Source organism: Simochromis diagramma, unplaced genomic scaffold, assembly GCF_900408965.1.
Source record: "Simochromis diagramma unplaced genomic scaffold, fSimDia1.1 OVJJ01000216.1, whole genome shotgun sequence".
Classification (NCBI taxonomy): domain Eukaryota; kingdom Metazoa; phylum Chordata; class Actinopteri; order Cichliformes; family Cichlidae; genus Simochromis; species Simochromis diagramma.
Genome location: NW_024386883.1, coordinates 128320 through 155953, shown reverse-complemented (window position 1 = coordinate 155953; position 27634 = coordinate 128320). Strand labels below are relative to the sequence as shown.

Below are 27634 nucleotides of genomic sequence, written 5' to 3'. Positions count from 1 at the left end.
GACCAAACCTCAGAACTACTGAAACATTGTGGGAATCTTGTTGCACCTATTTCCCATTTTCCAGCAAAATATGAAGAAATGAGGGCTCATATTTTTTTCACATTACTTTATATTGTATTGGATGCTTTTAGAAAATTTTAATAAAGCTAATATTATCATTACTCGTTATTATTACTGTTACATTGTCGCCGTTACACTGCTGCATCGTTACTTGATTAGTCTATCTGACATTTTCGTGCACCGTGAACATTCACCGTATTCCATTTCGTGTGGTTGTAAGAGCAATGTCTGATCGGTACCTGTGGAGGGCGCCCACACGCCTGCGAGGCATCGAGCCTTCATCTAATCGAGACAGAGGAAGAGGCGGCAGCGGCAGAGAGAGGTAAAGAAGAAGAATTTAACGGTTCCCGGTTGTTGAACCGCTCCGGTCTCCACGGTGCCCTGCGGCTTATGAACAGTTTGGGGCTTGGGATGACGGTCATTTAGTCGACTAGCAGTTATAGTTACTTCATTTAGATAGGTCACCACCATGTTTTTACTAAAGGTAGCAATGTTTTGACAGCTTACCACCCTAAAGAGCATCACTGCACGCAGAGGTAACGTTCATTTGTTTGATTGCATATCTAATAACGCTGTGTGGTTGATGTACAGATAGCTCTGTTAGCGCTCTGTGAATCCACTAAAATAATACTTGTGCTAACTAACCATAGTGTCCGTGCTAGCTAACCCTAGCTAGCGCTGGTCAGTTGACCAAAGATGTAACTCTCGCTAGCTGACGGAGAAGTAGGAGAAAATGTTGCACCGTAGTTTAGAACAATGCAATTATCTCTTCCAACGAAACCGTGCTTAAATTTACCGCTGTTTCACTCGAAGTAAATCTTTTTTTCCCATGCGATGTGATAAAATGTTGCACATATTTTATTAGCAGTACCGGAGAAAGTGAAGTCGAGCGCGAAATCTTTCAGCGTTTTAACGCCACAAAAGAGACGCAGTTAATGACGTACTTTATTAAACAGGGGCTTAAGATCATCGTCAAATCCCTCAAGTGCCATACCGTTTGACTGAAGCCATCAATCAGAACTTTTACTGTAACAATGTTGACACCTTTTAAAATGAACTATGTCCGCTGCCGCCCCCTGCGGCTTACTTGTGTAATAACAGGCTGTGCGAGAGGAGCAGAAAAAACAAGAGAGAGAAATGGTTATTGAAGATATCTATTTGAAGATAAGAAATGCATATGTTGTGAATAATTTTTTATGCTTTTAAAATTAGGTTCTTAAGGAGGGTATGCCTTGTTTCACTAACCTGTAAAAATATCAACCCTGTGCAATCAATAATGATACAAGCACACATGTTTTTATACACACTAATATATTTATATTGTTTTATTTATTCGAAATTGTGTTATTAGTCTTTGTACATATGAAAACTATTTAATTAGATATATTGCTCACTTTCTACTGAATGGGACTGCGTACCTTTTTTTTATTTTTTGTTTAATGACAATAAAAATTATGATTCTGGCTGTGATGCTGAAAAAAATCTTAATGTCACTGTAATAAGACCGAGAATTGCAAACATTCCCAAAATGTTGGGATATTTTTGTGAGATGCGTGAGTGAAGAAGCGTGGGTCAGCTCAGGATTACGATTATGCTTTATATTTTGGCTCAGGTGTCAGATGTACGCATACATCTGTCTCTGTTTTAACAGGAAAGGAGTTGGTTGATTCAGTTGCTTCTAATCGATTGGAATAATTTGCTTCTCCGATTTAGAGCCGGAGCAATGGAGGGAGGCTCTGAGCTGATGGAGGATATTGTATTTCGGGGGGTGGAGTTTTCCGTGAAGATGGAGGTGGACAAGGGTTTGCTCATTGTCGAAATCTCTGATTCAATGACAGCGGATCAGTGGAAGGGGGAGTTTGATCCAGCATGTAAGTGGCGTATACATCTCAGTTTACATATCACTATAGCCAGTCATTCATGCTGTTTAACTTTAACTGCTTTTTCATTTATTTAGATATTGAAGACCTCACTCGCAAAACTGGCAACTTCAAGCAGTTTCCTATTTTCTGTAGCATGCTGGAATCTGCAGTGAGAAAGGTGTGTGTGGGGTGGGGGGGGGGATTAGAGGCAGAACGAATGTAAACACAGTTAATAGATGAATATAAAGAGACAGATTTCCCTGAGGCTGTGTGAGCCGAAGAAGAGACTCGGTTGTGTTCATTGTCTCCACTTAAGCGAAAAATGCCCAGTTATCCCAGGATGTCCTACTCCCTTTTTCCTTTTAATTAACGTGTAGTAGCAGGGGGGAAAAGAAGGAGCCTGGAGGAAATTAGGAGAGACAAACTGAATTTTTGGCACATTTTTAAGTCTGCTGCAACTAAATTGTCATGAAAGCAAGGTATACACGCACACTGTAAATGTTAAAGCAAGACAGAAAAACATGCTTTCTGATATATCTGAAGATGCATTATTAGAAAATTAGATCCATGATCATTAGAAGAGATGGCTGATATTCTTTTGCCATTAAATTGCTGTAAATTGGGGGGGGGTAAATATAAAATCAGGAGCCTACGATCATAAGACTGTTCCCTAAGGTGATAATGGCATGTTTTATTATTCTGATTGTTGAAAGAGATGCTTCTTTGCAGACGAGTGACTCTGTTACGCTTGACCTCCTGACCTATGCTGACCTGGAGCTACTGCGAAACAGAAAAGCAGGGGTGGTCAGTCGTCCTCGCAGCCATCAGCAGCCATCTGCTCTCACCGCCAAAAGATATCTCATTCTCATATACACAGTGGAGTTTGACAGGTTTGCTCACAGCTTTGCTGCTTTATGCCCTCTGCGTCTGTGGTAGAAGCTGTGCTGATGTTCTGATTTTCTGTCCATGTGTAGAATTCACTACCCTCTACCTCTGCCCTATGTGGGAAAGCCTGACCCAGCTGTCCTGCAGAAGGAAATCAGAGCGCTCAGGGCTGAGCTCAGTGCTCTCACCTCTCACGGAGTTAACAAATCTGCAGATCTAGAAATACAGCGGCTACGAGCAGAGTAGGTTTAATCTCTACCAGTGTTACCAATATTAGCAGATGCTGGCAGTTTTCTTCTTCTCTTTTTTAAATGTCTCCTGCTGTTTTCAAGGCTGGCTCTGGTTAAAGAGGAAAAGGAGAGCATGGCAAAGGTTCTGGAGCGACTGCAGTTGAGTGGAAGTGATCCCACGTCTGGACGAGAGGACTGGAGAATGAGAGATGTGGTGAGGACGCTGGAGGAGCAACTTGTCAAGGAAAGGGCCAAAAGTCAGCGCTCGATGAGCAAGAGATGTCAGGAGCAGCGACTGCTAGTGGAGCAGGTGATGCTTCTTTGTTTTTTTTAACCCGTGTAACGCCCCCTTTTTTAAAATAAATCAGTAGGTTTTAACTTTTTCTTCTTTCCCTTCCAGTTAGAGGAGCTGAGAGCATCAGAGTGTGCTCTCCGTGTTCGTGTCAAGAGTCTCACCAATGAACTGGCGTTACTACGGAGAGGGTTAGACAATCTAAGCGTGTACTATATCTTTACTTTCTCTCCTTCATACATTCGCTTACACGCTTAAAATTTCAAAACCCAAATCAGTCACCCACTGAACACTCGTGCTGTTTTTCTTGTGTATGCAGCAGAGTGACTCCTGTGTCGGGTCGTATCAGCTCACGGGTAGATGGAGAAATTTATCGCTCCCTTTCTCGGGAGAGAAGGTCTGGGTACGGGACAATCAGGGCTCGCTCGGGATCTAGAGAACGTACAGAGGATAGAGGACAGAGGTCGGTGGAAAGAGGAAGACGTGCAGACTCCTCGGGACCGCGTGTTCGCATACCCAGGCCATCACCTTCCCCCACAGGTACTACCTCTGCTCCTGATGTTGTTTCTGTGAATGAATTCTCAGTAATTAATCCCACTGATAAAGATTTGTACTTGATAAGCACTTCTGTTTTTGCAGGGTCACGGGTTCCACGCTTTGATCCAACAGCATATATCCAGGACAGGCAGCGCAGACAGAAGGAGGCAGAAATCAAAAAGTTGGTTTCCTCACTTTGTGAGTATACGCCAGTACTCCGTGTAGTAGCTGCTCAAGCATGTTTTTCTGTGTCAGACAGAGGAAGGTGCGAAGGGACATGCTGGCATCACCCGTGCTCCCCGAGAGAGGCCGTTCACGTTCCAGAGAAGCCTATCCTCAGCTGACCCGGTCAGGCAGCAGAGGCAGGAGTTTATCTATGGAGCGGCGAGGGAGCAGGAACTCCTCTGAAAGCTCGTTAGTGGACATGGATGAAATGACCAAAACTCTGTACAGGTGATAGTACTTTGGATGGATTTGTGAAGGCTCTGTGGATGTAGCTGGCTATTTTAATGTCTGGGTTGTTTTTGTGTTTTTTTTTCTTTCATGTTTTCAGAGGAAGAAAACAGACTTACAATGGACCCAATGTGGTGAGTAATGACTTTCCTGTTATTTATTTGTTGTCCTCTCCTGTATGTATTTGAAAAGGGCTGATACCAGCCTTTTTTGGGTATGAAAGCAGTGCAGGTAGTAGATGTTAGTGGAATTAAATCACTGAGAGTTGTAGTTTTTAATGGTTTTGTAGCCACTAAGTACAGAATATTACAGGCCTTAACATTTACAGTGCAATTTATCTGTCTCTAGTCCAGGGGAGGCCTTCTGTCCAGGAAGCCATTATGCAGCACACCAACACTCAGAGTCAAAGACAAAGGTAACTTGTACTTGTAACTTTTTTTTTTTTTGTCCCCATCAGTTTACATGCATTTTTGGTTTTTTAAAGTCTAATTTGTCATTTGTTGTCCCAAACCCCAGAAAGCTCTGTAGATACAGGTGCAGAGCTATCAGAGATTGATGCAAGGCTGCAGGCACTGCAGGAGTACATGAGAGACTTGGATACAGGACATTGACCTGCTGCACAGGATTGTCTGATTTCGTCATCTGCATAAAACTGAGGAAGAAATCCTGATTTGGACCTGAGCTTCGGGTTTGGCAGAGTATGCACTAACATCAGAGACTAAAACTCCCTCTGGAAGCTCAGACTTCTGGAAACTACAGCCATCAATATGAAGGTCATTGGACTACCTTTTTGTGGACTAATTTCTTATGTTTTTATAAATTAACTTAAAATATGACTGTGTCTGTGTGTTGCCAGCTTTCTCCCCCCTTTTTTAAGCCCAAACAAACTGATACATGTGTGTAAAATTTGGCATTGCCTGGTAAATGTTGATCTTTCAAAGGCTTGTTTAATAGTGTGGGCAGAGTTGAGTCCTTTTATATTCAGTCCATGATGCAGAAAGGCATTTCATCACTGGGTTTGCAGGTAGATCATTTGTTTATCTATCAGCACGCCTACATCCATGTCTGATCCTTGCTTTCATCATCAGTTTAAAATGCAGAACATTTTTTTTTACGATTTCTCCGTTAATGAGTTGGTGTTAAAAAAGTGATCCATACATCTTTTGATACATTACAGAAATGTCCATGAGTATGAGTATACCAAAATGTTATAGTACATCCACACATTTAAACATGTAATGGGCTGTTGTTTCTACCACCCAGTGCTTGCTGGGATGCCTTACAGCTCCTGTGCTCTGAATCAGTGGATGACATAAGTGATACATGGTGGTCAGTTGTTTTCCACCTTTTTTTTTAAATTATTATTATTTTACCTTGTCTTCCCACTTTGAAGTAAGGATTATCAGTGCATCTCAAGTATTTTGTTACCACTATACAGTCTAATTGTTCCACACAGTGCAATACAATACAGCCTTTTCTGCCCTTTAAATTCAGCATTATTTTGATGGTATCACAAACTGATTCCAAACTTGTTAGACATTTCTATAAGGGAACAATATTTACCATAAAAACAATGTTTTAATAGACTATGCTGATGGTGCATGTAAAGTGTGTAAAAACTTGGCACATTTTTCATAACAAATTGCCAAATATTTTCTGAAACTGTTGTCTGCAGACTGTTACTAGAACTTTATCCATTGTTTTTATACCACCTAAAATATAATTTATAAGAAAGATATGCTGTGTGTAAGGAGTCTTTTTATAGTTTTCTACATACTGCTTTCCTTTGGATTAGTGTTCGCTGACAAGAAGCTTGAGGGGTACCTTGAAGATCTTCCAGCACTGCAGCTGGTCTGCTTTCACTAATTAACAAGTCCTCTTCTCAGGCAAACCAGACAGTGTCTGAACAGCTGCCGTGTGCCTAGCAGGATACTCAGGAGAGGAAACATGAACACCTTATGTTGGTTTATGCCATGCAGAAATTTGGCACTCACTCACATCCACAATGTGTTGCAAGCTTCACCTTTTTTACACAAGAATGCAGACACAGGTTAAAAAAAGATTAGTGTAAACCATATATTTGTTTTGTTTTTTATGGCAGGTCAACCCTTTATGTGCCATACAAGTAGCTTCTTCTGTCTGTTTGATTTGGCAGATTTTTTTTTTTTTTTTTTTTTTTTAAACATGGGACACCCTTCCTGACACAACACCAAAGGGATTTGTGTCTCCTGGGACTGAACAGGGGATCTTTCACTTGTTAGTCCATAGTCTAGTGGTTATACATTTGGCTATCTACTACTGTCAACAAATCTAGAACAATTTCCCTTGTGGGATCAAAAACATAGCCATCTGGTACAGCTTTATATGATTCAAAGTTCAATACTGGGCCTTGGTTCCATCATTTTACATTCATCTTTTGAAACAAACCCTTTAGCTCTTTTTCAGCTTCCATTGTAAACAGAAGATTTGTATGTTTGACCCTAATAGGAACACTTATGTCATACATATTAAATAGTTGGGGAAAAAATCCTCTTGACACAAAACATTCAAAGTAGCCTGAAGCCTGGATTAGATGTACAAACACTGACCTCGTTATTTGAAAAGTCATATTTAATGATCAATACCATCAACATGTGACAGGAGATAAGGAAAATATAAAAGGTGTACTTTAAAGCATGAAAAAAGTAAGTGTCTACTATATGACTTTAATTTAATATAGAAAAATATTAGAAGAGTTAATCAACAGGTCAAGGATTAAGGCACGTACCAGTGTTCACCAGTTAGCTTTTGGTAGCAGCGAAACAGCCAAGCAGCTGAACAACTACAACTACATACATGATGATGTTTCCTGTGAAAAGGCTGAAAAAGTGCTAAACCAAAGTGACACCGCCGGCCTGTTGTTTACGTTTAAACAACTTTGGAAGCTCAGTGCAAACTACTCTTGTAAAACATTCAATCTTCTGGAGGAAATAAGTAATAAAACAAAAACTACAACTTTCTCCTCCTACAAAAACAATTTTCTTGCTCAAGTCTGTCCAGGCTGCTTCACAGTCATCTGAGTCGCATCATTTCTTCGACTGTTCAGTATGCTTTGTATTCTGAATGTGAGCTAAGAAGGGGAATGATAGAAAAAATGTATATTAGTACAATAGTATGTACACACAGGTGCACTCACAGGTGTACAAATTACTTACTGTTTGTTGCTGTCCAAGAGCGTCTCGATAAAAAGCATATAAATGTTCCTGCTTCTTCAGATCGTATTGTCTCCAGACCTCAGCTTTGCTCTTTACCTCGGCCTCAGGCAACTGGGGGTACTGCTGCCGCTGTAACAGAATATTTTGAACTCAACTTACATAAGTTTGCATTGTGAGTCGTCTGAATTTTGTTATCTGCCACTGCCTTGTGAAAACGCTGGTTTTAAGTTGATCCAGGATTAGCTGATCTTGTTAATGCAAATCCTATTTATTCAGTGACTCAAAGCCACAAGAGAGTATGAACAGCCAAGATAAAATTATTGACCAGAGAACACAATCCACCATCAGAAACACAGTGGAGCTGGAGGACAAAGAAGTGTTTACTGACATTAATGACACAAAACAGTGCCAAAAACTGACCGACATTCATACAAGGCCCAGCATGGCACTGAATGAATTTTTTTAGAAGTACAGCTATGCAAAAGATTTTGCAAAAGATGTTTCAATTTTAAAGTGAATTAAATACTTTTTAAAACTAACATAAATCAACATTTAAAGAACTTTATTTTCCTTAAAAAAATGCCCATCGCCACAGGATATGAGGGTCACTCAAATCAAATCAAATCACTTTTATTGTCACATCACATGTGCAGGTACATTGGTACAGCACATGTGAGTGAAATTCTTGTGTGCGAGCTTCACAAGCAACAGAGTTGTGCAACAAGCAACAGAGTTGTGCACTCACCATTAGAAACATGTATTCCTCAACAGTGTGAATCCTCATTTTCTGCAGTGCCGTGAAGGTCACTGAAACAGTTGTTCTGCTTTTGTTAAGCAGTTCCTGTAGAGACATTTTTACTTAATATATAATATAAAACACAAATGTTACTAAACAGTGAGGCGATAAAATGACATATTTATACCAATAGCTGCTCATTGGTCTTTAAATCCAAATCATCTTGGTGAGAGGTCTCTGGAACACTGGCTGGGTGTGACTGAGTAAAGACAGACAGTTTTACTCATATGCATATGATGTAAAAGGTGGGGATAATCAGTGCTTTGCAGTGAGCAATCCTGTACCTCAGCTTCATACTCATCCCAAGCAGCTTTCCGTTCTGCCTCACTGAGCTCCTCGTCTTGTTTATGGTCCAGCAGGGATTCGTGCTCATGGTAAGTCACTATGTGGTCTTTGCAGTCTTCTAACAGCTGTGCCAGAACCGTATCCTGAGAAACATACGAGAAGTTATCTAGTGCTGTAAAATCTTAATCAAACACCTGCGTGGTGTTTGACTAAGATTAAGACTGTAAGATTGAGACTGAAAATTAAGACTGTCGTTACCATTGGCAACACAGAAGCCGGTCTTTTGCTTTTCTTAGAGTTTGGATCGTTGAGCAGGTCTGGCTCGAATGTGTAAAGTTCAGTCAGCTCATGAAAGGTGAAGTGTCTCTCAATCTGCTGCTGATCTACTACTCGGAAGGACAGCGACTGCTTGGTCACCTGCCGATCGTAGATTTTCTCCTCCATGGTGCCCTGGAGATGACAACAATCACAATAACTAAATAAAAGAGTTGCAGCTGCAAGAATTAGTCAATATGAATTTTTGCATCGCTTTTCAGTTTACGTCTGATGTTGTTTTAATTTGAAAAGGACTATTTAGTGACCAATCTTAAACATTTCATCTGTTGATGTAACATGTGCAGAACATACAACAGTGGCACAGTAGAAAAGAAGCACATATGACTTTTAAACAGTGCCGTTTCTTCTAAACTACTAGAGAGGCCACAACTGACTTAAGGTCAAGACTTTGTGGAGCTCAATTTTCTAAATAAAAAAGCAAGCTTACCTGGGCCAAGAAGCGGTACACAAACACTTGTTTCAGCTGACCAAAGCGGTACACTCTGTAAATGCTCTGGATGTCATATGAGGGATTCCACGAGGCATCAAAGATGATCACCCTGTTAGCAGCCACCAGGTTGATGCCAAGTGAGCCGGCTTTTGTTGAGATGAGGAACAATCGGCCGCTAGAATAAAGATTATTCAAATTCAATCCGAACCTTCTGTTATATCAGTGTAGTCCATATAAAAGATGTGACAGAGAGAGACATTCTTTACCGGACATTTACAGGATTGTTAAACTCATCTGCCCACTTCTTCCTCAGTGTGGCACTGGTGGAACCATCGAAGCGGTAATAATCAACATTTTTAACCCAGCTGCCCGCTGTTAAAATTTAAACACAAGGGGGAAAAAAAAAAAAGCATAAAAATATAAACAGGCATTTCCTCTTAACTCATTCTTTTCCTCTCCCATTAATAGAATACTACCTTTGAATGCTGATGGGTCTCTGGCACGGTGAGAATCCGCAAGAAAATCCTCAATCAGGTGTAATGAGATCAGTGACTGACTGAACACAATCCTACAAACGCATTTATGACATTAGACGCTGGCAGATCACTTGTTTAAATCTGCTTCATATCAGAAAACAAACATACACTTTATCCTCCAGTTCTTCAGCCATTCTCAGGATCTCAAACAAGAGCACCATCTTCCCTGAGTGCTCCAGGATTTTGGCATCTCTTTCAGAGAGAAGATCCTTGTACCAGCGCTCATCGGGACTCGGAGGCTTCAAGCTGATGGGTGCGTTCTCTACTGCTAAAGACATAAAATGGGACAAACTGTAGCACATTTCACAAGCTATATTGTTGGAGTATTAGTGGCATGTGGAGCTTTTATACCTTCCACTGCACAGACAACTTTGACATCATCAATAATTGGTGTGCTGTTGTGAGTGTTATTCCCTTCTTGTCCTTCGTTCTCTTTCATTCCTTCACACCAGCTAAAAATGAAGAAATAAACATAACCATTGTAGCATATGTATGCATGCTCCACATCTCTTCCTGGACGAGTGGATTAACCCTGATGAAACTTTGCATAAACATTGCCTTAGGGTACTTTGACTACCAAAATCTATATGGCGTATACAAATATTCTATACAAACTCCACAATCACATATATTAGTGACACTTCCAGAGTTTATACACTTCCTGTCTACACAACATCCATTTTTCAATCTAGATTTATGCATCATGTTTCCTTGGATAGCCAGTTGGTCTACAATCTGTATTTGTTCCACCACTGCTTGAGAATACATCTTAAAGGAAAGGTCTTTAGTATTCCCATAACCCACCAGAATTGTTTTAGGGGTGCTTTAGGCTTTAATGAATAACAAATGAAGAGGTCTTACCTCTCAGCCTCAGTCATAGGGGTCTCTGCATCCTTGGGCAGATCTGCTGCTTTACCTTTACTCTTCTTTGCAAAAGAAAAAGAAAAACATGTTATTTCAGACTAATGAGTAATCAACATGCAGTTACGGAGATCTTTCTACCTTTTTTAATTTGCTCAGGTAGCTGAGCTGAAGGCACCACGGATGAGTCCAAATTCGGCCAAGGACCTGAAAGTCCTTGAACAGGTTTGCTCCAGGCCTCATCTTTTTGCTGTTATGTAAGGAGCTTACACCTGGGAAAAAGCACAACCATCTATAAACTCTTCAAGTAAAAAAAATGACACATCTATTTTAGGTTTATTTTAGTGCACAATACAGATCCGCACCTGTGAAATGGTCAAGGTAGTATCGGTATAGATTATACTGAAGTGGGGAAACCCTCACTGCCAGCACATACTCATACTTCGGAGGCAGAAACTGTCGAAGCTCCGAGTAATCTCTTCTCTAAGGAAAAGACAAACACAGTATTGTGAGCTGGAATATAAATGCAATGAAGAGAGCATTCAGATGTTCTATTATTTTTACCTGTATGCATCCGCCTAGCACTGAATGCAGTACATGTGCTCGCTTCTTCATGATTCGGACATCTTTCGGGGTGGAGTCAGCGCACTGGCCGTTCTCTATGGGGTTGATGAAGCGGTTTCTGAATTCGCCCAGTGAGCCCAGAAGGTTCTTCTTGATGAAATTGACCATGCAGTGGTCTGGGAACAAAATATGTATTCGCAATAAGATTTCTAAACAAAACAACTAATAGATTAGGCTAAAAGCCTTTAAAAACTGAGCACATTGTGAAAAACAAATCAAAATTCAGAGTTTTTTTGGATGCAAATTTGTCAAGTCACATAAATAAACACTAAAAGTGTCACAATTTTGCAGAAGATTTGTCCTTAAAAACACACTATGGAAAAAAGGAGTCAACATCAAGCGATGATGAGCTGATCCTGATGTTTCTAAACACGAAAAGGAAGAAACAACGATTCTGGGTGTGTTCAGTATTCAAGAGGAGGCAGTAGCAGGGAGAATTTCATGGTTTGGTATGACGACCGCTTTCAGGATGTTGGCGGAGTGGTCATTTGAGGAGGCAGAGAAATCATTTCAGAAATCATGTCAATATATTCAGTACCGTGGTACGTTTTTGAGCAAGTACACTTTTTGCCAAATGTAGTGGCCTGATTGGTCAGAAAAAAGAGGGAAAAATCAAGCCTGATCTGAACTTTTGTAGTGCCAACACTATGTTATACTTTGACTTGAATCCACATAACGAAATGAAACAAATAAAATAAGTCAAAGCAGAAAATCAGTAGCTTGGCATCACCAGACAGATCTACAAAGGCAGGAAATTCTGGATGTTCTCATGTCTGTTGTCGATGTTCTGAAGCGAACAGAACTACAACCAGAATTTCAAAGGTGTGATATAGTACTGAGCAACAAAATAAATCAAACAAACCACAGCATTCAGGGATGTTAGCAGTAGGTCACACCTGCTGCATAATGAAAGAAGTGGCTGCGGAAGAGCAAACAGACACTTTGCAGCATAGCAAATTAAGAGCTCTCAAACTAGCTTTGTATCCTGGTCAGAAAAAAAGGTTAAAAGCATCGAAACCAAACTACACAACTGGCTTCTGAACACAAATAAAGGAAACAAAATTTGATGACTACAATTACTGCAAATCCTGTTTAAATGGGGACACTTGAGAGAGTAACTCCACCATCATGCACTTATTTAAACTAATTATAATCCCCATGTTTCTCTGTAATCACTTTAGGACTTCATGGCCACAGTTATGATGACCTAGTGCTGCAGACTTACACTCAACGAGGTTGTTCTGCAGTGGCGTGCCAGTCAGCACCACTCTTCTTTGAGTTTTGATGGCATTCATAGCTTTGGAGATATTAGAGCCATCATTACGCAGGATGTGCCCCTCGTCACAAACCACAAAGTCGGGACCTGAAAGGAAAAACAACATCAGATTCCATGAGCAAAGGCACGACACCTAAAATAGAAAGTCTTTTAATAGTAGCATGCCATAACAAAGTCACTGGACCTGGATCCACAAGTGTGCGATAAAACTCCTCCTTCCATTCGTCGTTGTTGATTTTACAGTCTAATGACAGGATGCGGTACATGTCATACCCCATTATCATCACACCGCCGTCTCTCTGCCACCTCTGCAGAGCTCTGAGTCGACCTAAGTTATGCTTCATTGTAGCCAGTTCTATCACCTGTGACCAAAAAGGACATGTTGCTGACACCATATGAGGCAAACCAAAGATTTCTGGCCTTGTTTTTTTATATATATATATAATTTTAACACTTTTAAATTTCTTTGGTTACCTTGACTTTATCTTCCCCCATGTTGTTTTGCCATTTCCTGAACTCACTGACCCAGTTGAGGATGGTATTAAGCGGACACACAACCAAAGCAGTTCTAAATTTCAGTTCTGTTGACAGCAACACTGTGTGGAGGAACGTCACCACCTGTCAAATGAGACAACTATGAATATGACACACCCAGAAGTACTGTCCCCTTCTAATGGACAAGTTCATTTAAAACAGACTGAGATTAAGTGAAAAACTTCCCTGTAGTATGACTGATCACATCTTTCATTTCTGTTTTCCGAAATCAACGACTCTGCATTCACTAGGCTAAAGAAGAGAGGGACCATAAAGCCCACAGTGTGTCAACAGTACACAATTCATAAGTCAGCATTCGTGATGCTATAGGGGTGTAAAAGTGAACATAGAATGCATAAGTCACCATAATGCTGAACAAGACATACAGGTTTTAGAGCAACATTTACTGGCATCCACTTGAAATCTTTTTCAGGGAAGTTCTTACTTATTTCAGTAAGATGACATCAAACCACATTCTACATCTATTACAAGATCATGACTGAAAGCAAAAAAGAGTCAGGCTGCTAAACTAGCCCGAAACAGTCCAGGCCTGTCACCCATTGACCCAACAGAACTGCTCAGAAAAATAGGAAACAGCAATTTGCTAAAAGAAAAGAAAAACATCTCACTGTCTCAAGGCATAAAATGAGCAGATATTTTTATATTTTCAATAAAACAAATACTCAATTTCAGCATTTGATATGTTCAGTAAATGAACCTAAATAAATGTTCAAATACATAAATAAAAATGACTGCAATCTACTTTTCCTGACGTTTCACACAGTATCACAACTTTCTGAAAAGACCGGGCTGTATCAAAAATGAAAGCACAGACAGAAAATAATCTTTGGTTCAGGGAGCGCGATTTGTGATTCTGTGCAACTAGCATATCAAGGGTGGACGTGTGTGTGTCTTTACCTGCAGAGTCTTTCCGAGGCCCATGCAGTGTGCCAGTACACAGCCTGATCCAGGAGAGGAGTTGGCCTTCTTCACAGACTCACAACAACTATCCCAAATAAACTGGACGCCTTGGGGAATGACATTGTGATTAGGTTTTTGGGGTGTTTTTAAATACATTTTAACAAGCTAAATACAATTAGCTCATATTAGACAAGTTTTAGGAGAGACGTGGATTTCAAACACAAAGTCTTAATGAACACAAAATTAAAAATGTATAATTAATCTAACTGCCCTAAGCATCAACATGATTGCAAAGCAAAACACAAAAGACAGAAACTAACCGTCCACCTGGTGAGGCTTCAATATTGTGACCAGGTTCCTGTGCACCTGAACGAGAGGCTTCTTGGTCTCCTCATCCTGATCCAGGATCAGCTTGGTTGTGACGGGACACGCCACTTGAGACAGCTCATCCTCTATGACAATGATCTGCAACACAAACAAATATGTCCTAAAAAGTTTCACTGCCGCTAGCAAAACGTTGCATGTGCTGTGCTCGGTGTCCTTGATCTACAGGTAGAAGGCATCTTATCAGCATTTCCTGCTCTAAACACTGATTTCTATTGCTATGGTGGAGTTTAGCGCAGTACCTCTCTCCTGTCTTCCATCTGTTGATCCCTATTTGCCAAACGTTTGCATCTCTCCTCCTCCTCTCTCAGGGCTTCCTGAGTCTCAGCACGAAGGTTTTCATCTTCAATAATTCTGCGAATCCTTTTGCGTCCTTTCGGGGTGACTTTATTTTCGCGGGTCTCCTCAGGTGCATCCTCTTGATCGGTCTGTCCAGAGAACAATCCAACAGTCAGTATGTCAATCAGGCACGAGAGTTGTCTGTTTTTGTTTTTTTTTTAGACAAGGTTTATGGTATCACACATAAACAGGCCGAGATAAGAAGAATAACACATAAATTCATAAAGAGATAAAAGAGGATAATTCGATACCTTTTCACTGCTGGAGTCTGACAACAAAATGTAAGCCACTTGCGTTTTCTTTTCGTAACCATGAAGCTCATCATTCACCTTTGTGTTTGCTCTGGAGTTAAAAATAAGAAAGTATGTTTTCAAAAAAAAGAAATTGTGCCGATCAGGTTATCCAGTAAATCTAAAACTACTAAGCTGCTTGCTCAAATCTAACCTTTGCATTCTTCTCTATATTATTTTCAGGTCTTTACAATTTGTGCATTGGCACGGTATAAATTTAACTGAATTGAACGCTGATTCTTATCAGTGGAAGTTGAAATAAACATACTTTTTGAGCTTGTCTTCACCAGCCTCGTCACCCGACTCGCTCAGCTCCTCACTCATCCCAGCATCTTCATCCAGCTCATCGCTGTCGGCCTCACTTTCACTGTCGGCTTCACAGAAATCAAAGTCAGACGAGATACTCATCTCCTGTTCCATCTGATCACTGTCTAAGTTATTCTTACAGCACTGATTTTCTTTCCTGGCTCCTCTTTTGCGCTCCCGTTTTCCCTCTTTGCTCTTTGGTGCATCCTTGTTACTTGATGTTCCCTCATCTAAGATAAGTTTGTGATGGAGGAGGTGGTGCCTGGAGATGGGCCCATCAGAGTAGCAGTCAGATGAATCTTCGGTAAAGTCTTCCCCTGTATCAGAGACATATTCTATCATTATTATTATTTATGCTCTTTAACCACCCCAAGTGATATAACAGCCCTCTGCCACTGGGATAGCTTCGCAATTTTGTATTAATCTCATAACTGAGATACTGGTTAAATAAAATCTGGAAAATCTATTCATAAGGAAATGCACAAGATTAAAACTTGTAATACCAAGAAAAAAACTTACCATCTTCATCTGTTCCACTACCGTCATTGCCTCGTTTGATCTCCTTGTCACTCAGTGAATCAGATTCATCCTCCTGTGTTTCTTCATCTGAAGAGATATCATCACCCGAGGAGTAGTTGGATTTAATTTGGGCCAATAGCAATTTCTTAGCGATTCTTTCAAAAGTAGAAGAGAAGGAAAAGGCACCTGAAGTTCATTTCATGATCAGTTTCATTGTCTTCAGCTGGATATTTTTACACTTATTGTTACACATTACAACAAAATATGGTAATATTTGGGCTATATTACACAGAAATGATCATTTAAGTGCTCAGCTGCCAATATTCCAAAAGCTGGTGGCATTAAAAAGAAATCAGCTATATATGGCGAGTCGCTTCTAGTGGATCCGCATTATGTCTTTAAGTGATGAGCCCAGTTTGAAGCTCTTGTAGTTGCTTCACAGACCAATTAAAGAGAACTGCCACAACACTGAAAGACATATTCAAAACATTAGTATAGAAAGCAAAAGAAAAACGAGACAGAGGCATTTTTTAAGAGTAAGAATTTATTACGACAAACAAGGATTCTTCACACACAAAAACAATAGTCTCAAACTCTCAATAGTTTGTTTGCCCTTGGGAAATCGCGAGTAGCACTTTTCTTTCTTTTTCCCTCTTTTTTTTTTTCTTGCTCGAGTCTGACAGACTTATGTTTGCAAAAATGACATTATGTTCATGTATTCCACTCATCCTTTAAACTGTGACAGCTCTGATTTGAAGATCTACAATCTTTCGAGGCGACCAAAAGGCAATATAATCATGATTCTCCCAATTTTCTTGAAAAGGGGGACAAATTACACGTGGGACACAAAAACAGAAAATTACTGTACATAAAGATTTACTTAGAATGAAACATTAACTTTTTTTTCCCTACCCCAGGGGTATCACATTTCAAAAATGGCTGAAGTATTCAAACTGCAGTAAAATTCACGTATTAAAAAAAAAAAAAAAAAAAAAAAAAAAAAATGGAAAAAGTTCATTGTTTTAATACCATGTGGTGTTTTGAAGAATATATACAATAAATAACCCTTTTAAACTCCATTTACGTGGACCCAACAATGCATGAGTCGTATCTGGCTCGGGTTTGTCTACTGCATCCTACTTCAGCCATTTCTCCCACAGGGTTGACCCTGTTTTCAAGTAGGCTATAATCCAGGTCAGTGGACATCAGATAAGCACCACTTTCACTGACACCAAATCCAACGCCCGGTGAGAACTTATTGTTAAAGTACACACAGTACAGAAATGTTAGACGACAGCAGCAGGAACAGATGAGAGTCTTGAATCTCATTTGATATGTTTCAAGTTAGAAGAAAGACGCAGCAGAAAGCGCAAAGACACTGAAATGAAAATGAACACAGCCACATGCTACGTTTTAGCCCAGTAACTACAAACAGTGTAAACTTTACATTTCTGCTGACCATTTTCCCCATGATAAAGTTGCACTACAACTACACACAGACGTCATGTGATGCTATTCATGTTGATAGGAGGCTACAATATCCCAGATTTAAGTGACTGTCGCCTAACAGCACTGCATTCACTGCTGTGCTGTCAGAAAATCCGCCCTGAAAAAAACATGAGAAAACAAACAAGTCACATCAATAAAGACATAGTGTAAACTTGGTTGCTTGTTTTTTGCACTCTAACAACTGTTTCACAGCCCACTCTCATTTCAGATAAGGTAGAAATGATCACCAATTATAATCACTGTTCTGAAATAAATGTTTTCATCTGCTTTACGTGAGTAAAAGCACAAGCTGGGTCTCCTGTTAAGCAGGATTTAACTGGCTGCAAGTTTCAGTCATTACGTTTAATGGTCAGCAGTAATGTATAGTCTGTGTATAGAAAGTGGGCCAAAACACTAGAAAAAGCATAGGTGTGTTTCTAAAGAACACTGCATAGCACGTACATCACTTTGGAGAAGAGTAGGCCAAATGAAGAAATTTAGATGCGAGGTGTTAAATTAGAGGGGAAAAAAGGAGATTAGGATTCATCTCTGATTGCACTTTACGGTAAATCTTAGCTACTTCAATGGTATTGCACAAATGCTGTGCTATTACTCTGGGCTTAGCCTCCAAGAGCAGTAATCAAATTTCACTCACTTCCATTGGAAAGGGTTGGTATCAGAAAGCTCGACAGAAAGATATTAACAGAGGTAAAGAGGTGGAAAATGAGTGTGAGACGTAAGATAATCTCAGTCAGAAAACCAAAATAATACTGAAAGTATTCAACTTCTTCAAACTCAGCTTCTACTCCCTACCAATATGTAATAGTTTTCAGAGCTCAAGTGAACTGACTGGATTTCTAGCTTTTATTTGAGACTCCTGACAAACTGAAGCAAGTAATACCTGCATGTTGACACACTTTGACTTAAGTCATTGGAATGAGCACACAGGAAAGCAAGTGAGTGTCAGGCTGACACAAAGCCTGCTCCAAAGTGCATTAGCTGTGACTGTGGGTGTCAGCGGTGCAGCAGGATTTCAACTTGTTTCCAGAGATGAAGTAAAAACTTGCTCAAAGACAATTGTTGGGAGTCTCCTAACTTTCAAAGAAGGCTGACTACATACCAGATTACAGAGGTATTTTATCAAATTAGATTGTACTAGATTATACATCGTGATGGCTGAGTGTAAACACCAGAGCCTTGAAGGTGCATCAAACAAACACTTAACTATCAAACATGTTAATGAAAAAAAGCACATTACTTCTACTGCAGCTGGTGGTTAACTTACCACAACTTGCATAAAACCCAATAGCTGGTTTGGAAGGCTGGGTGCGTATCCTCAGCTCATGATACTGTTTTGAGGTGAGGGCTGTGGGAGACTTTGAGAACTGTTTTGAGAGCTGCTAAACTAACAAAAGTTTGCATTTTTTGTTTGTTGGACTGTGAGAGGAGCCATGTAACAAATCGTGAGACTTACAGACACTCACAATACCATAAAGGTAATTACACTTTGGCACTTCTTTCAAAGTGCAGCAATAAAGTAAACATTTTTATAATGCAACAACTCTGTGGTGTCAAATAAAAACCCATTTGTGTGTGACGTTCGGGTCCTGTGCTGTAGAAAAATTACAAAAAGGGACTGCACGCATCAAACTTTTGGGCCTAAAATTATTCAAAAGCTGAATAAATTAAATCTAAACACATGTACAGAGCCAGGTACATTGTCTCAGATCAGTTTATTCAAAAACCAATCTTTTTACCATCTAGCCCACAATTGAATGCTCACACCACAACTGTGACCATTAAAGCTAGGAGCAGGTTTTCAAAAAAAAAAAGGTGAAGCATAAAATTTTTAAACATGTTTTGCAACTCTGCAAGCATCGCTCCCCATTTGTAATATAAAACAGAAAAAGGTTTTGATAAAATTATATTGTTTTTAAAGTCATAATATGTGCAGATAATGTTGCTGGCAGGTTTCAAACTTTATCCTTCACCTGGAAAATAACAACACTCCATTTACTTCAGTTAACAGTGCCACTCCATGTTGTTTTTGTGTAGTTTGTAAAAACACAGAATGAACAGTACATCGAAGCTGTATACTCACAATGAAACCACACCTGTACTCGTGGTGCTCAGGTTAAGCTGTACGCCAAAACAAGCTTCACTGTTCAAATGTATACTTTGACCTCCTTCATTCAAGTGGGTCTCTTAACATCAGCCAAGTGTCCCAGGGAGAATACGCAGGTATGATATAAGAAATAATACTAAAATGTTCTTGCATTTCTAAGTGTAAAAAATAAAACAAAGATGAGCAGATTACGTTGCTTATCAATAACAAAAACCACGTCACGATTTTATCTCTAGAATGTGTATTTGATCGCTGGGGCCCTACTGCAGCTACGTTTGGGTCGTGTTTGAATTGGCTGTAACTGAGTCCTAATGACATGGGTGTTACTAGACTTTGCGCAGACGTCAGGATTTGAAGTTGCAGCTTTTCTTCTACACCTAACTTGCTTTACAAACTCTACATCCGGGCTTTTTGAACCGTACCTATTTTCTGGATCATCGTCATCTTCTGCTGCCCATGAGGGCCCAGACTGCTCCTCATCTCCTATAAGAACAAACATCAGAAACATGAATTTCAAAATGAAATTAAGCTGCTACGTTTTGAAAACATATATATTGCCAGAAAAAGTGTTTAATGAATGCTGGATTGTGTGGACATTGAATGAAAATATTCATATTTATTTCTGTCACAGTTCTTACTTCATGATTCATGACGAACCACTAATGACACAAAGTTCTGTTAAAACTTCTTGAGCCATCACTTATTTCTTTATATTTTGCTATGAAAATGGAAAATAGGTTAAACAATTTACTGAAACATGTAAACATACATGGTGACACAATATAAAAGTAAAACAAATGACCACTTTTATTCTTCAACACCATCTTCAGGAATAGTTCTGCAGGCTTCTTAAAGGACATTCAAACAAATCTTTGGATGTTGGCTGCCTTTTGTTCTTTTCTCTATCAATATAATCTCACACTGCTTCAACAATTTTGAAATCCTCTCTCTGGGGCGGCCAATCAATGACTGACAGTGTTCCACTGTGTGTTTTTCTATCCAGATATGCTTTTATTGCATTGGCAGCACCACTGTCTAAAATGCAGTTTCACACCATTAAGAGCTTCCACCATGTTTTTAAAAGGGCCATTTCTCAAAGTTTCCCTTCCTTCTTGACAGTCACTGGTGCTTTTTCAGGTCTTTACTAGATTTTTTTTCATGCTTCCTAATCTCTTGACCCAGATACTGTTCATCTGCTGTAGATAGTTTATTTTAGGCCTGCCACTTCTTGTTCTGTCCTTACACTTGCCCTGTTTCCTCAAATTTTCTACTGACATGCTGGATGCCATGTTGAGATACATTGTTCTTGCTCAATAGCTCTTTGGGCATCATTTTGTTGGTGCGAAAATACTATTTTATGCCTGCCGAACTGTGTTAACTTTGGCATTTTTTTTGTGCAAAAGAAATGGGAACAAGCTGCTACTAACAAAGTGCCTAAAGATACAATTTAAAATTGGTTCTTTGCTAAGTTCTCTGTTATGTGACTGGTTAGTTGACTTTTTTAAGCTTAAATGATTCATAGATCAGTGGTAAGTAGCTCTGGTCAGGTACAAGGACTGGGCTAAAAATGAAAAAGTGCAAAGGCAGCCAATGACCTTCAACAAGCCTGAAGAATTATTGCAGTCTTACTTGTTGGAAGTAAAATATGAAGAATTAGGGGGTGGCTCAAGACTTTTGCACAATGGATCTAGACACCTGTAAAACTCACCTGACGATTGGTGGAATGCAGCTGCTCCTAGTAAGGCCACATCTTCTGTGATTGGCTTCATCTTCTGATCACTTCCATCGCTCCCAGAGTCATCGTCATGTTCTTCTTCACTTAATGAGGTCGATGAATCCATTGCTTCCTGACGAGATTTAGTCTTAGCGTCCTCACCTTGTATCCTACTCCGCTTTCTAGCCACACCCTCCTCTCCTCTCTTGACAAGATGAGGCTTCCCTATTGACCTTAGCGTATTTAAGTGTTTTATTTTCTTTTGCGAGTCTTGCTCGTCGCTAGAGGAGTCCGTCCCACTTTCACCGCGAGCTTTGACTCTTCTGTTAGTTGAGTCGGCCTCAGGGGTGCGATCCAGTATCTTGCGTTTCCGCCTAATATTCTCTGGTGAGATTGGAGTGTTCTTATTAAGCCAGAAGAGACATTTTTTCGCCACTTTATTTGGCGACGCTTTACCACCATCTTCATCACTCTGGGGTTCATCAGAACTTTGTGTCATCGCTGCTCGCTCAAGCAGAGCAGCAGGGACTTCATCTGAATCAGAGTCATCTCTTGTCCTGCTCAGACTCTGCTCTTCAGTTGTTTTAGCAGGCACTGTGTTGGGGACCTCTTCAGTGTCAGAGTCGCTGTCACTGTCTCCTACTGAGAGAGATGTTTTGGTTTTCACATCACTTGGTCGGCGCAAAGGGGTTGTCTTCACCCGAGGAGAACGTCTATTGCCCTGTTCTTCTTCTAGATACAGAGATGCACTGGAGTTGTCATTGCTCATCTTGCTACCACTTGTTTCTTCATCTTCTGATACATGTTTTTCCTTTGACTTCTTATCTTTCTTTCCGTCCTCGGTTTTGGGGGGCGCAGATGACGGCTCCTGCTCCATAGCTACAGGTGTAAGTTGTACTACTAGTTTTTTAGTCATGTCAACGCCGCTTTCAGTAGATTTCAGGCCAATCTTTTGTGCTCTCTGTCTGGCTTTATGTGAACCTGAAACCATCTCCTTGCCCGGACAGTCTTGTAGACTCCCATCTGCAAAGCCCTTGGAGTCAGAGTCGTTATCTTCTAAATGTTCAGCTGCCAATTTCTGCAAGTCACTCAAGCACCTGTCATCAGGTATGTCCATCTCCATTTCTGCTTCTGTTACAAGTCCATCAAAGTGGTCACTAAGCAGTTTTTCCCAATTGCTCGATACATCCAAATCACTGAATTCTTCCTTAAGGCTATCCTCCAGTCCTGCTAGGGATTTTCTCAAGCCTTTAACTACTTCCAAAAATGACTTCAGGTACCTAGTGCGAACACCAGGTGTTGGTTTGTTTTGTGTCACACTATGAATGAAATTGACAAAAGTTTGGTTTAAGGTATTTGTTGAGTCCACTAAATGTTTGGCCTTTTTGGTAATGTCCTTGGAAACCTGCAGCATGCTGTAGTTGAACATCACATTTCCATCCATACCAGTGTGATCCCATTTATCCAGAGAAATGTTTTGAGGTGAGTGTGGTAAAATGTTGAAAATCTCAGATTTCCCCGGATCGACTCGATTCCTCTTGCGCTGCTGTTGCCACAAACGTTCCATGTTCTCAAGGACACTGTCACAAGCCATGACCAGGTCAAAAAGAGGTTCTGGGCTACACACATAGCAGTACCATTTGCTCTCCAAGATGCCCGACAGTTCCTTTCTTCCCAAATTTCTTAAAATGCATTTCTTACAGAAAGCATTGCTACAGAAATCGCAGCAGATCAAGTTGCCTCCTTCAGCACACCACCTGCACGAGGGGAAAAGAGAGATGATAAATGTGGCTGACAAAAGTGAGTTAATGGAAATGTTAATATTTCAGTTAAATGACTGAATGCTACTAAATCGTGCCTGCACTGCTCATCCATCCCGTCACAATCCTTGCTGATGTCATCACTTGAGTAATAGTTGTAGCAAGACTGGCAAAACAAAACATTTAATTAGAAACAGCTCTGAGCAATGTATTATAAACACTAACAAGGTGAAAAATATAATTCTGTTGATGATATCAATATACTTGAGGTCAGGTTTTTTTAATGCATCTTTTTTTCCAGTTTTGCTATTGTGTTCAATCAGGCATCAAACCCAGTGCTGACAAATCAGTCTGGCTCAATATGGTGCATGACAGTAGTTTTATTTTTGTTTTACTGGTATTCATGACAAGAAGCCACCCACACAAGGCCAACAGAATAAACACACATCACCAAGACAAATTATGAGCTGCACCACAAATAAGGACCGAGGTTTAAAAGAATTAAAAAACACCTGATATGCCTGATGATGTTCATGATTAACAATCAAAAAACCCAAAGAATATAAATGTAGTATTTAACAGCACAAAGTTATGTATTCTTTTCTGTGCTTTCGACTTACTGACTATATTGTTCTGATAATGTCCAAAAAGTGGGTGAAATAAAAAATTCTAGTATATCAATAAGCAGACTCACCTTGCATATAAGGACTTTCAGAACTGGATGGCGATACAAGGAATCCCTCCGGAAGTGGTTAACTTGTCGGCCACACGCAGTGCAACTCACAATTCCAATGTGTTCAACTCCTGGGAAACAAAAGCTCCATTATTAGCAATTACATGGTTATAAAGAATGGGTTGCAGGACAGCTTCTCTTGTTGCATCTTTACGTACACCCAGTACATTTTCCTGGTAAAATCTAAAAGAGCGAGATCCCTTACCCGGATATAAAACCTTGTGATAGGCAGTGGAGATTAAAAGTGAGGCACTGCAATCTCCAAAGTGGAGTGTCAGAGGGCTCTCTTCCAAAATAATGGCTATTTAGATACTAAGTGAAGTGATATTTTTTTCATATTACTTTAAATACTTGAGCATTTGTGCCTAAACCATTAATAGAACTAATAGAATAAACCTTCTCTTTTTGATGTGTTGCAGATTTGATTCCTTATACTAAAATTCCTGCCTGATCATTAGCTAGTGAGCAATTTCATAGGAGTAGTAACCGACCTCCACGTCTTCTTGAAAACTCTTTCCGCATTACGCTTGATTTCCGGCTGCGAAACTCCGGGCCCCTGAAATCATCTCTGCCATTGTCGACTGCTTCAGGCCTGACCAGCACAGTGCCTGTGCAAACAAAAAGTAATCATACAGTTACATCATTATTAAATATGAAATTAGAAAGCCAAAGCCAGTTACAGACTTGAAGATCCTGCATACCCTATAGGCACTCCAGCACATTTACAATGACTTGATTTTGTTAATTTCATCATAAAGTAAAAAAAAAAAAAAAAACCAACAACACGTAGATATAAATGTGAAGTCTATCAACGATATACTCTGAATGAAACACTAGCCCACTTTCTAGGAAAATGTTATGATGGTGTATAAATAATTATGTTTAGTGTCAAAGTAGCAGTGTGTGTGCAGTCAACAACCTTACGACCTACCTTTAGGCAATCTAGTGATATCAAGGTGACCATTTGCATTAACTGGTCCAAGAACCAAGTCCTCACTTGCATTTGAGTCCCCGGATTCATCCAATCCAGAGTGCTTCATGACAACTGAGGGTTTTCTGTAACATCGGTTAAAGAGAAATGAGCTATATTTAACAAAGTTTAAAAACCTACACGGACAGCAAAAAAGGAGATGATGCACACCACAAATTTTGTGGTTGAAATACTTTTAAACACACAATAAACTCACCGCCTCGAGTACTTGCCATCAGCACCAGCCTGCAAAACGACACGGTTTGTTTATTTAGGCTGATGGTCAACATCGTTTGCTTTGTGTTGAAAAGTATCCCAAAGGGAAATGCATTAAAACATTTTTCTGAGTCTGTGAGTCATTTGAATAGAGCATAAGGACATGACATAATTTTCATAACACTGAGCAAATATGTTTTACAGATACCTCCAACCTCCATACAGTTAGACTACTGCTCAGATGACAAAAATAACTGAGTATTTGAGAGAAATTGTGACACAAATTGTTAAGACTATCGCTATTCCTAATAAAACAGCAACAAAAACATGTAAGTGGATGAACCGGCTCTATGATTCTTTGATACAGACAATGTGTGTGAGGTGTACAAGAACAGACTTTAATCTACTTGACATTTTATACGCTTTAGTTATCCACTTGACAAATATTTGTTATTTGTCTCTCTAGATTAGGTTGTAGATCGAGTCTGTGTTAATACATTTTGGAGAAGGGCTGTTGTTTTTACTAAATCCAGATAAAACCGTTAATGGCACCATTAGTGCCACCAGTGTTACGCAACATGACGAAACACTACAAACACACATACTACACTGACATGTGTTTATTATGCATGTTCACTTACCTCTATCAAAGTAGAACAGCACCTGTTTGTCAAACCTGTGAACGAAAGATCAGTAAAAAATAAATTGGTAATGCATGTAAACGTGTTTCCATTAGTCATGGTTAGAGTGATTAAAAGATGTACCATCAGCATCCTCAACTTTTGCTGTGCCACTGCTGTCCTCAGTGGAATTAGCCAAGTATTCATGAAGTTTGTTGACCAATACATTTAGCTTGCTGGTAGAGTTGCTGGACAGGAGAGGGAAAAAAGCAGGGCAGTGTTTATTTGATTAAACAAAACAATTCGGATTATACAGTGCTGTGGAAAAGTATTTGTCTGCTTTCTTAGTTTAGACAAAGATAACCAGAGTAAATACTAAATGTAGTTATTTAAATGATTATTTCATTTATTGAGGGGAAAAAAGCTATCCAAACCTACTTTGACCTACATGAAAAAAAAACTGCCCTTTAAACCTAGTAACTGCTTTTGCCACTGTTGGCATCAAGAACTGAAATAAAGCATTTGTGATAACTGGTAAATAGTTTTCCACATCGCTTTGGAGGAAATTTGGCTCAGGTTTCCTTGCAGAGTTGCTTTAATTCCGTGACATTGGCGGGTTTTTGAGCATGAATGACTGGTTTAAGGTGATGCCTGTCTCAATCAAATGAACTAGGCCACTCCAAAACCTTCATTTTGGTCTTCTTGAAGCATTCACTGGAGGATGTCGCAAAACATTAGAAGTGGCTTTGTAACAACTTTTTCCACACGGGGCCAGGTAGCTTTGTTCGCTTAATAACTGAAATCATTTAAAAACTGCAATTCGTATTATCCCCACAAATATTAGAATTTGTGGGGATAATCTGGCTAAACTGTATAGAGGTACTTACTTCAGTTTTAGATAATCATAACCTATGTTTTGTCCAAAACGTGTTCGTTTATACCAGCTTTACATACAGTATCTTAATTGTTGCTTGCTTGGGTGTTGGTGAGAAAGTCTTAGATGTATTTTATTTAGCAACTTGGTGTGACTTTTTTTTTTTTTTTTACAATTATTGAAAGTTTAAACTAAAAAGTTTACACTCACCTGATCAACATTAGAATTAGAAATAACTCACTTTCCTGATCGATGTAAATACCTTTCACATGAGCCAAAGGCCCAACCTCAAATCTACAAGTAGAGCTAACTAGGTTAACATGGTATGAAGACTACTTTCTGATGCCCCCTTATTTACAAGTGGTCAGCACAGCTTGTTTGGATTGGACAGACTTTGAAGCAACCACAAAGAGATCAGATTCTGCTCCCGGGAGTGTACTATAAATCACTGCACTCCTTTGAGTTCAAATTATGAGCCAGCTTATGTATGTTACGTTCAGCTCCTCCAAAGTTAGCTAAGAAAAGGCTTCTAGTACGGTTTACGAAAAGCCACGTTTTTCGATTTATATAGCCTAATGTGCTGTCCTACCTCCATTACTATTATGTTACTACTAAACTAAACTAAACTACACTAAACTAAACTAAACTAAACTAAACTTGAACTGGCCCGAGTATTATTACCTATGCGGTCATTCTGGTTTAAATAACGGTTAGCTAACTCTGTTAGCAAGTGGCTAAGCTAGCTCCCCGTTATATTTGCTAGCAACGCTATACAAGCGCACTGTAAACCGCCGGTTTTACCTCAGCGTCACTGCAGACATGTTGCGAAGCAGCTGAACAACCGAAGTCGTTCAAGTTTTTACACTTTCATAGCACAAAATAATGTGGCGCTCAATCTATGGTCCACATCACATCCCACACATCCGTTATTGACAACAACTGAACCGCCCGTCAACGGATCTATTTCGCCTCTTTTTTTCCCTCTTTTTTAATGCGTACGAGTGAGCTGTCGCTCATTATCGCCATCTGCTGCCATGGCGTGTGCATGCTCAGTTGTGTTGTTTTCTACGGTTATTGGTTGTATTGCATGGCTTCTCCCTTTGGGATCAGGTTCCAGCCCCCCTTCCCTCCAAAACCACCTCAGAGAACCTGAATTGGATGAGCGTAAGAAAATGGATGAATGG

The 27634-nt window shown here is 39.8% G+C and overlaps 2 protein-coding genes across 8 annotated transcripts; one reads left to right on the top strand and one right to left on the bottom strand.

Annotated features, from left to right (window-relative positions):
• Positions 1-357: 357 nt before the first annotated feature.
• Positions 358-6015, top strand: ccdc61 (coiled-coil domain containing 61). 3 transcript variants are annotated; one of them, XM_040032703.1, is made up of 13 exons: positions 358-596; positions 1774-1931; positions 2018-2100; positions 2652-2812; positions 2897-3049; positions 3140-3347; positions 3438-3520; positions 3652-3869; positions 3969-4047; positions 4122-4319; positions 4420-4453; positions 4668-4734; positions 4836-6015. In XM_040032703.1, exons 2-13 carry the CDS (start codon positions 1784-1786, stop codon positions 4928-4930), a joined length of 1527 nt encoding a protein of 508 aa, XP_039888637.1. In that variant the 5' UTR covers positions 358-596; positions 1774-1783; the 3' UTR covers positions 4931-6015. The 3 variants fall into 3 exon arrangements, with proteins under 3 accessions (XP_039888637.1, XP_039888635.1, XP_039888636.1); XM_040032701.1 differs by having other exon boundaries at positions 3438-3538; positions 3649-3869; XM_040032702.1 differs by having other exon boundaries at positions 360-596; positions 3649-3869.
• Positions 6016-6910: 895 nt separating this feature from the next.
• On the bottom strand, positions 6911-27634 carry LOC120734121 (transcriptional regulator ATRX-like). 5 transcript variants are annotated; one of them, XM_040032693.1, is made up of 35 exons: positions 27252-27634; positions 25721-25824; positions 25598-25632; positions 24958-24986; positions 24702-24826; positions 24262-24378; positions 23732-23841; positions 23136-23203; positions 21272-23034; positions 19986-20046; positions 15951-16105; positions 15572-15748; positions 15394-15499; positions 15087-15177; positions 14739-14924; positions 14433-14577; positions 14110-14219; positions 13132-13275; positions 12842-13019; positions 12607-12744; positions 11322-11497; positions 11123-11240; positions 10899-11029; positions 10758-10822; positions 10248-10348; positions 10005-10161; positions 9837-9928; positions 9627-9732; positions 9358-9535; positions 8853-9044; positions 8594-8737; positions 8437-8508; positions 8259-8354; positions 7514-7642; positions 6911-7428 (listed from the first exon to the last, which is right to left on the bottom strand). In XM_040032693.1, exons 1-35 carry the CDS (start codon positions 27269-27271, stop codon positions 7345-7347), a joined length of 5703 nt encoding a protein of 1900 aa, XP_039888627.1. In that variant the 5' UTR covers positions 27272-27634; the 3' UTR covers positions 6911-7344. The 5 variants fall into 5 exon arrangements, with proteins under 5 accessions (XP_039888627.1, XP_039888628.1, XP_039888629.1 ...); XM_040032694.1 differs by having other exon boundaries at positions 10005-10164; positions 10758-10819; XM_040032695.1 differs by having other exon boundaries at positions 10005-10164; positions 24958-24987; positions 25602-25632.

Coding starts and splice junctions, on each gene's coding strand:
- LOC120734121 (XM_040032692.1), bottom strand. CDS start 27,271: ATGTCTGCAGTGACGCTGAG. Junction 15,749..15,950: donor TAGTGGAACAGATGAAGATG/GTAAGTTTTTTT, acceptor TCTCTGATACAG/GGGAAGACTTTACCGAAGAT. Junction 15,178..15,393: donor GGTGAAGACAAGCTCAAAAA/GTATGTTTATTT, acceptor TTTTAACTCCAG/AGCAAACACAAAGGTGAATG.
- ccdc61 (XM_040032701.1), top strand. CDS start 1,784: ATGGAGGGAGGCTCTGAGCTGATGGAGGATATTGTATTTCGGGGGGTG. Junction 2,813..2,896: donor TACACAGTGGAGTTTGACAG/GTTTGCTCACAG, acceptor GTCCATGTGTAG/AATTCACTACCCTCTACCTC. Junction 4,454..4,667: donor CTTACAATGGACCCAATGTG/GTGAGTAATGAC, acceptor ATCTGTCTCTAG/TCCAGGGGAGGCCTTCTGTC.